Below are 9,139 nucleotides of genomic sequence, written 5' to 3'. Positions count from 1 at the left end.
GCTTACTCAGCTTGACATTGACTCGGGCCAGCTCGACTTGACATCAACCCAGGCCAACTCAGCTCGACATCGACTCAGGATTGCTCGACTCAACAATGGCCCGAGCGCGCTCAACTCAACATTGGTTGGATTGTCTTAGCTTAAATTGGATTGGGCCAAGTCAAAATCCATCCCAAAATACAATTTGGATAATCCAAAAATGTATCATATCTATATCTAATCCATATCCAATTAAATGAATTGTTTTTAAAATCCAAAAATATAGATTTGAATTTAAAATCCAAAAATATGGATTTAAATTTGAAGTAAATTCATTTAAATGGATTAAAACTAATATGAATAATTATGGATTATATAACCTTATATATAAGTATGAACGGTTCTACTGCGTATTGACACTTTGCCATCTTTAAATAGTTAATCTTTTGGCAAAGCAAAAAAATCGTGTACCACTAAAAAAGTTATTAGCGTGCTAGTTTCCAAAAGTTTATTTATCTAAAAGTCAAGCACACTAAGATCTTCATTAAATTCAGAAAACGCTGGCAAAATTCGTTAAACCTTTATTTAAGACTTCTCATACAGTCCACATTGCAACAGCAGACTAAACCCTTTTGGTTAACAGATCAAGATAACAATAGAGAAATCATTGCATCCGAAGATTCTGGTCCATCGTTATTCACACTTGGTATAATGTTACCAGGAGATACAAGTTTTACAAACTCTTTGAGTTCTGTAAAGCTGCTATGTTCACTGTAAGGTACTTCATACCTGATAAACAAGGAAAGCTTCGATTAGTTAATAGTTGTAAAAATTTAAGGAACGCGAGCCTGATCTGCCAACTACCATTACTAAATAGTCTAGTGAATATAACTCATAGATGTACTTATCAGACCAGGGCTTTAGTAAAATGAACTCTACTGACCAGAAGTAGAAAAAAATCGAGTAATTTTGAAGGACCTAATCCATGTATATGATTCAAGATTCTGACCCGAAGTATTTAATAAAATAAGAAAGTAATGAAAGAAATTAAAGCGTTACCTTATAATAGTACCCTGCTGACATCTTCTTCCGGAAGACTTCTTTTTACCTTTGCCAAACGTCCAACCACTGGGGGAGAAAGCAACTATAAGATTGTACCGACCCTAATTAAAGAAAAGGCATCCAACTATTAAAAGCGTAGAACTAAAAAGTTAAGGACAAATCTAATTCAGTATAAATATCCCCCTCTAAAGATGTACAACCCAGCCACCAATATATTCAATCATGGAACAGCTCTCAAAAAATATTACATCAAAGTATGAAAAATATTACTCCTTCCTTTTTCCGTCCTATCTATAACATCCTTTTAATAAAACTTGTTGCCTCTTTATATAACATATCTTTGTAGTTGAATGATGTACTAATTCTTTCTTCTTAAAATAACCTTAATTAGTCCACATGTTTTTTACCAAAAGAAATTCATAAGGAATGACAGTTACACTCTTACAGACACCAAAGTTTCAATATGACAACCAGCAGCAACACTCACCGTATATTGACTAGACATTTGCTTCAATCTTTTGAAGCTTGCGAGAGTCCACATAGGGGCAACATGAATGTTGCTTTCATGTTCATTTGAAGTGAACCACTTCATATCCTCCTCCTTAAATTCCAAACATTTTAAAAGACGCAACTTTGCCGCAGTCACGTGAACCTTTTTACTGAGCGCACGAGCAACCTCCAAGAATATCCTTTCTTTTCCTAAAAAAAACAAATGAAAATAGGGACGGAAAGAGAAAATCTTTTTATTTTTCCTCATTAATTTCTTAGTAATGGGGCAATGGTACCACAGAAACACAACTCTACCAAACCTACCAATGGTATAACTGCCGATCAGAAAAAGAGTCTTGGGATTAAAAGTTTCTGCTTGAATGGCATCAATAACGAATTGTATTACAGCCTCTTGTTTTGGAAAGTCATACTGCAATGAAACAGAGTACAAATATTGAAAGGAATTATTATTATTAAGATTAAAAGGAAAAAAGTATATTAAGTTATGAACTGATTTTAACAAACTCAATGAAATTCAGTGATTGTATAAACTATGTGCAGAGAATATTAGAAAAATGGTTGTACTCGTGTTTTTGGGGAAAAGGCATAAGTTTGTTGCATTTTGTCACTTTTTCATTTATTTTTAGACTGGATTATATTTTCAGTCTTTTATCTTCAATAGAATTAAATTAATTAGTTATTTCTTTAGAGTGAATCAAAATATCCTTCCATCAGTTTAAACATTAAAGATTTAGAACTATCAAGAAACACCACTTGTTGAAATATTTTCAGTAAACATAGTGGAGGATTTTTACCACCACTATAGTTAAAAAATAAAAATTCTACCCCCCACCACTCTAGGCTTGCATACTCAATTTTCTGATACGAATAAAGTACTACTACTATCAACTTATTTCTGAAGCAAATTGTAAGTAAGCTTGTATTAGTTTATTCAAATGACAAGCGATATTGGGCATACTATTATTAATTCAAACTAATCAGTTTCTTTGGATAACCTTCTAAAAAAAGTTTTTACGAAGAACTTTTTTTTCTGAAAGCAACTTTCTCGAACTAGAAGTGAACGAAACTGAACTTTACTTTAGAAGACTAAAATTATTGGGAAAAAAAATCCTAGAAACAATCTCCTATATTTCAAAAGCTTTTTTTTTTTTTTTTTGTTTTAAGCCTAACTCAACCCCATAAAACCAGCTCATGGTTGCACTCACTTATGTTCATGTGGGATCTCCAACCCACCCCCTCACGCCGAGACTACCCGATAACAGTCCGATAGCTGGTGGCCTGATAAACCCAACAAACACTCGCTAGGATAGACTCGAAATGACCCTGATACCATATTACGAAGTGGACTTTAAACCTAAATCAACCCCATAAAATCGGCTCATGGGGTGAGGGTTACACCCACTTATATACAATGAAATGTCTTAATCTCTGGCCGATGTGGGATCTCCAACATTTTTCAAGAAGCTAGCAAATATAAAGTGATTATTTCTCCAACACACCCGAATCAAATTAGCACCAAGTTAGCAGACTTTTGTAATTGATAGAGGGGATTGGATTTTTCAAAATCCAATCTAGATCCAAATCCAAATAAATGGATTGGATTTAAAATCCATTAATTAGATTAAATTCACTTTGTCAATTACATTAAATCTATTTTGATATGGTCACAGACTAACTTGGATCGAACCGAGTCTAAGCCAACTCAACCTGAACGCGAACCAACTTAGTTCGACATCGGCCCAGACCCGAACAACTCGACATCAGCCCGAGCCCGGAAGACTCGACATCGGTTCGGCCCAAGACAACTTGACATCGGTCAAGACCCAGACGACTCGACATTGACCAGGACCCGGATGACTCGACATCGGCCCGAGCCCAGGCCTAGAAGACTTGACATAGACCAAGGCTCGCTCCACTCAACATCGGCTCGTGCCCATTCGGCTTGAGATCGGCCCTGACTTAGGAGACTCGACATTGGCTCGGGCCAGCTAGGTTTGACATCGACTCGAGCCTGGGAGACACGGCATCGGTCTGAGCCCGTTCAGCACAACATCGACCAAGGCCTAATCGACTTGACATCGACCTGAGCCCACTCCACTCAACATCGGCCCGAACTCGTTCGGCTCGACATCGACCCGAGCCCAAGAGACTCGACATCGGCTCGGGCTCAGGAGATTTAACATTGACCCGGGCTCGTTAGGCTCAACATCCACTCAGTCTTGCTCAAGTTGACATTGGCCCGGGCCTGTTAGCCTTGACAACAGACCGAGCCCATTAGGCTCGACATTAGCTCGAGCTCGCTCATCTCGACATTGGCTCGGGCCCGAGAGACTCGACATCAACCCGAGCCTGGGAGACTCGACAACGACCCGGAACCGTTCGTCTCGATATTGGCTCGAGTTAGGGAGACTTAACATTAGCCCAGGCACGTTTGGGTCGACATTGGCCCAGGCTTGCTCAACTCAACATTGGCCTAGCCGGTTCAACCCGACCTTGCTCGGCTCGACATTGGCTCGGGATTGCTCAACTCGACAACGACTCGGGCACGCTCGGCTCAAAATCAACTCGGGCCTGCTCGGCTCAAAATCAGTTCAGGCCCTCTCGACTTAATATGGGCTCGGGACTACTCAGTTAGACATTGGCCCGAGCCCGCTCAGCTCGACATCGGCTCAGGCCCGTTCGGCTTGAGATCGACCCAGACTAAGGAAACTCGACATTGGCACAAGCTTGGTAGACTCTACATCGGCTCGAGCCCGAGAGACTCAGCATCAGTCTAAGCCCGTTCGACACAATATCGGCCAAGGCCCAATCGACTTGACATCGACCCAAGCCCACTCTACTTTACATTGGCCCGAGCCCGGGAGACTCGACATTGGCTCGGGCCCTACAGACTTAACATTGACCCGGGCCAGTTAGGCTCAACATCGGCTCGGGCTTGCTCTGGTTGACATTAGACCGGGCCCATTATGCTCGACAACAGCCTAGGCCCATTAAGTTCGACATTAGCTCAGGCCCGTTCGGCTCAACATTGGCCCGGGCCCAATCAACTTGACATCAACACGAACCCAAGAGACTCGACGTCGACCCAGGCCCAGGAGACTTGACATCAACCCGGGCTCGGGAGACTAGACATCAGCCCAGGCCCTTTTGACTCAATATTGGCTCGAGCTCGAGAGACTCAACATTAGCCCAGGCTCGTTCGGCTCGACATTGACCCGAGCTTGCTCAACTCGACATCAGCCTGTCCCATTTGGCCCGGGCGACGACTCGACATCAGCCCGGCCTTGCTCGGCTCGACATCAACCCGAACCAGCTCGGCTCGAAATCGACTCGGGATTGCTCGACTCAAGAACAACCCGGGGCGCGCTCGGCTCGAAATCAACTCGGGGCCGCTCTGCTCACAATCATCTCGGGCTTGCTCTGCTCAGGCCCGCTCGACTCGATATGGGCCCGGAACTGCTTACTTAGACATCGGCCCGGGCCCACTCAGCTCGACATCGGCTGGATTGTCTTGACTTAACTTTGATCAGGCCAAGTCAAAATCCATCCCAAAATGCAATTTGGATAATCCAAAAATGTATCTAATGTATATCTAATCTATATCTAATTAAATGGATTTCATTTAAAATCCAAAAATATGGATTTGGATTTGAAATAAATCCATTTAAATTGATTAAAACTAATATGGATAATTATGGATTAGATTTTGTAATTTGAATTTTTTTCCGTCCTTAATAATTAATAATAATGAATAAGATATTTCACTTTGGCCAGCCAAGCCAACCATAAGTTGCCATGACAATATCCAAGGCCCCTAATAAACTATTATAGACATGACTTGGATTTTATAAAACTTCACTTTGTCTTAATCTCGAGTAGCTGGACTGTAATGTGCTTCTCCATTATTAGTTTAATCTGTTATTGAACAAAAAATAAATTTATGGAGGCGGTTCCTAAACAAAAGCATACACATTCATGTCATTTTGACAGATGACTCCATTAGTAATATCGAACTAACCTGTGGATTGCAGTATGTCGTATCAAGAATTAGAGTATTGATAGGACACGTCTTGAGTAAAGGATTGATTGTCATTTCCTCACTAAACCGGAAATCACCCGTGTGCAGCACAGCCTAATAGGAAAACATCAAGTCATTAATCAATTATAACATAACAATGAATAACTGCAAAATAATAAATAAGCTCATAAGTCAATCCAAGCCACACCTTACCATTTGGAGGTTGAAAGAGTATGAGTATGGAACCTGGACAATGGTTGGCATCAAAGCAAGTCACATCAACACCAGCTACTTCAATCTTTTGGTTCAGAGGCAAAACATGTAATTTATCATATGGAATTCCAATGTTCGTATTTACTAGTCTAGCTGTAATGGAGGAGCAATAAATCTTTCCATGATTGAATGACTTGGTAAGACCTTGATAATCTGCAATTTAACGTGATCACAAATGTGAACCAACAGCCAAGGCGTCACTTGGAAAAGTTTGACTCTGATGGCAATAATCCACTTAAAAGGAGCGGCACACAAGGAACTCCATTATTTATTTATTTGGTAGTTTAAACTAATGTCTCCAATTTAACGTGATCTGAAACTATTTTTTTTCTGATACAAACACCAAAGCACCCTAATGTAGTGTGGACGAAAACAGAATCTACAATTTTATGACATTCAATAATGCACTTCCACGTATCAAAAAAGCACCAAAACTACTTCGTTACTAAATTGTTTTTCATGATGAACATCTTTGATCTCCCACTGTGAATATTAGATTTCCACAGTAATTGTATATCTAAGCTAACCATTTGTTAGAGATCCGTGTGTCAACTGTTAAATCAAATCTACTAAGAGCTAAACAATACGAGGTCCTACTCAATAGGATCACTACCTAATGCCAAAAGTTGTATTCAAAACTGTAATTAAATTTCAAGAAAACACCACTTTAAGTTAACGAAAAGTTAAACCAGATTGAAACATTTTATAAATATAACACAACAATAAGTTTGAATTTATATATATATATATATATATGCGTGTGTGTATGTTTCGAGCATGAAAACAGTGACTCACGACTGAAAATTTGTTTTATGATAAAGATTAACTGTTAACATTGGAGAAGTAGACTTACGGTCCAAGTGGAAGTGTGTTAGAAACCAGTGGGAACAATCTCCTCTGAGATATTTGAAAGCATCCTGCATATAATAATGTATTTGTCAAACACTCGGACTTACATCAAGACTTGATAGAGCGATAATGGTGATAGAATAGCAGAAGTTTCTTAGATGTTAACGTTCATAATTTATTGGCATGAATATTGCATACATATTTTGCTCATTTTCTTAAGTTTTCTTTTCCTAGTTCAGAAGGTCAACATGAAACGTGATTGATGTGTATGCTCAGTTTGAAAATAGTCGTCCAACTGGCCAATAAGCATTTGAATGGATTTTGAAACCAGTTACCAAGCAACACAGAAGAAAAAAACTCTTTTATCCGACCAACAATGAATCAAAAACAAGGATTTTCCCTTTTTTTAGATAATTTAGAAAAGGCTTTCCTTCTGGCTAGGCTATTTCCATAGTCGTAAATGGATACATGAAGGCAATATACATTAAATCAAGTCAAATACACATGCATCATTTAAACTACTATTTACCACTCGAAAAGGCGTTCCTTGTACAGAACACCATTTGGGAACATCACGGAGCTTTCTATTTGCAGTCACATTTTTTGATTTGCGCTTACGGCCAGAATCCAAGCCACTGTTTTTCATTTCCTTCTGTTCTCCAGGAGAGGCAAAAACTTTCTTTTCCTTGGAAGCAAACCCCGGAAAATATTCAGTAATTAATTTGTTTGCCACTGGTTTAATAGAGCCATCAGCTTTTCTTTCAGATTTGTCATGCTTTAATTTGACTTTCTGGTTTCTAATCCTTCTAGGCTCCTCCAACGCATCCTCTTGTTTCTCATTTATAGCGGCATCTCCGTTTCTTAGTTCACGCAGGGCATGAACTATCTTCTTTCTGGGCCCAAGTGCAGTGATACCCATGCTTAAGAGATCCTGCAGATACAAAAGGAAAAGAGGAAAAATATTGGCTAACATGAATCCTCAACAACAAAGTAAATAGACAAACACTTAATAGAAACAAACCGTAGTACATTTCGAATACCCAAAAACAAAGATATCCTTATATTTCCAATAACAAAACCTCACTAAGTTAAGTGGTCTCCATAAACCCTCTAGGTCACCAAATTGCAAAGTAACTATTTATCTCATTAGTGGGGAGAGAAGAATAACAAATACCAATTCCAATTTTTTACCTAAAGCTGAAAAATGAAACAAACAGTTCTTCAAAGCATAAAAGAACAATGAACTAATAAAACGCATAAATAAATTAAAGCGACATATGTGGCAGGGGTTATGAACCTAAAACTAATGGAATGAATGAACCAAGTAAATGCCATAAATAAACCTCTTCTGTGAGGCATTGCAAGGTGTTCCAATCAACTTCTTCCCTAATGAAAACCACTTCATACTTTCCCAAACCGAGCCCGTGAAGCCAATCAACAACAGAAGCGACTTTTGGCACATGTTGAGCACCCTTCTCGTCTTCAAGAACCGCAACCTGCACAGCATTTTCACAACTTATAATTGAATTGAAATTATAAAGATCCCCGTTTCAATCACCATGAATGGTGGTACTTTTGTGCAAAGGGCGTGAATCTCACGTTATCTCCTTCGTCAAGACAATTATTGGTATGAAGATGTCGCTGTTCCTCGGTCAAATTCGAAATATCAACGTCACACAGGGGACACCGAACGGAACTATCTACTTCCTCCAACTCGTCGCACAGATTCATCAACAGACCAAGCTCCGAATCAGAATCTGCATCTGCAGCGTTAAGCGCGCCGGTTGTCGAAACCACCAGCTTCGACTCTATCGAGTTGCGAAGATAATTCCCCTTTTGATCCAGCTCCGACAAAGATGCGGAAGAAGAATCACTGTCTTCTTGTTCCGAGCGTTGAACGCTGCAAACCGAACCACAATCTATGGTGGAAGGGATGAAATCCAAGCTGCAGTTCTCAATTTCACAAGACTCGCTGGGTCGGACGTTCTCCTTGCCACTGCCACGATGCGCCGTCGTTTTGCGTTTAGGTTTCTTCGGCGGCCGTTGATTGTCATCGATAGAAGCGAGCGCGTGAAAACTCGTTGCCGTTTGAGTAAGAGGGATCTCAAATTCATCGTTCTCGTCCCAATTCATTGTGGAAATCATCTCTTCTTTATTCTGCGCCAGAACTTGAAACAAATATGATACGCATTTCAAATTTTTAAGCGGGAATTGATATGAAATATATCTTGTGTTTGGGCCAGGCCCATCGTTTCCCAGCCTAAGCCTAGGCCTAGTTTGTTTGTGTGCGTTTTTTCACATGAGAAAGATGAGTCTTCGCCAATTTTTTCCTCCACCTCCATATTTTCATTCTGCACCTCCATAAATCTTTTAATTCCAAAAGTACCTTAGGAAAAAGGTGCAAGATTTGTTTTTTTTTTTTCATTTTTTATTTGTATAATTTATAGA

General features: G+C 39.6%; 1 protein-coding gene across 2 annotated transcripts; it reads right to left on the bottom strand.

Annotated features, from left to right (window-relative positions):
* Positions 1–523: 523 nt before the first annotated feature.
* On the bottom strand, positions 524–8,880 carry LOC137822032 (DNA cross-link repair protein SNM1). Of its 2 annotated transcripts, none has more exons than XM_068626916.1 (10): positions 8,291–8,880; positions 8,035–8,187; positions 7,221–7,622; positions 6,696–6,759; positions 5,778–5,995; positions 5,570–5,683; positions 1,855–1,960; positions 1,529–1,740; positions 1,039–1,142; positions 524–768 (listed from the first exon to the last, which is right to left on the bottom strand). In XM_068626916.1, exons 1-10 carry the CDS (start codon positions 8,834–8,836, stop codon positions 624–626), a joined length of 2,064 nt encoding a protein of 687 aa, XP_068483017.1. In that variant the 5' UTR covers positions 8,837–8,880; the 3' UTR covers positions 524–623. The 2 variants fall into 2 exon arrangements, with proteins under 2 accessions (XP_068483017.1, XP_068483018.1); XM_068626917.1 differs by having other exon boundaries at positions 541–768; positions 1,039–1,107; positions 8,291–8,879.
* Between the last annotated feature and the right edge of the window lie 259 nt (positions 8,881–9,139).

Source organism: Phaseolus vulgaris, chromosome 9, assembly GCF_000499845.2.
Source record: "Phaseolus vulgaris cultivar G19833 chromosome 9, P. vulgaris v2.0, whole genome shotgun sequence".
In the NCBI taxonomy this organism is placed as follows: Eukaryota; Viridiplantae; Streptophyta; class Magnoliopsida; order Fabales; family Fabaceae; genus Phaseolus; species Phaseolus vulgaris.
This window is presented reverse-complemented; position numbering and strand designations above follow the sequence as displayed.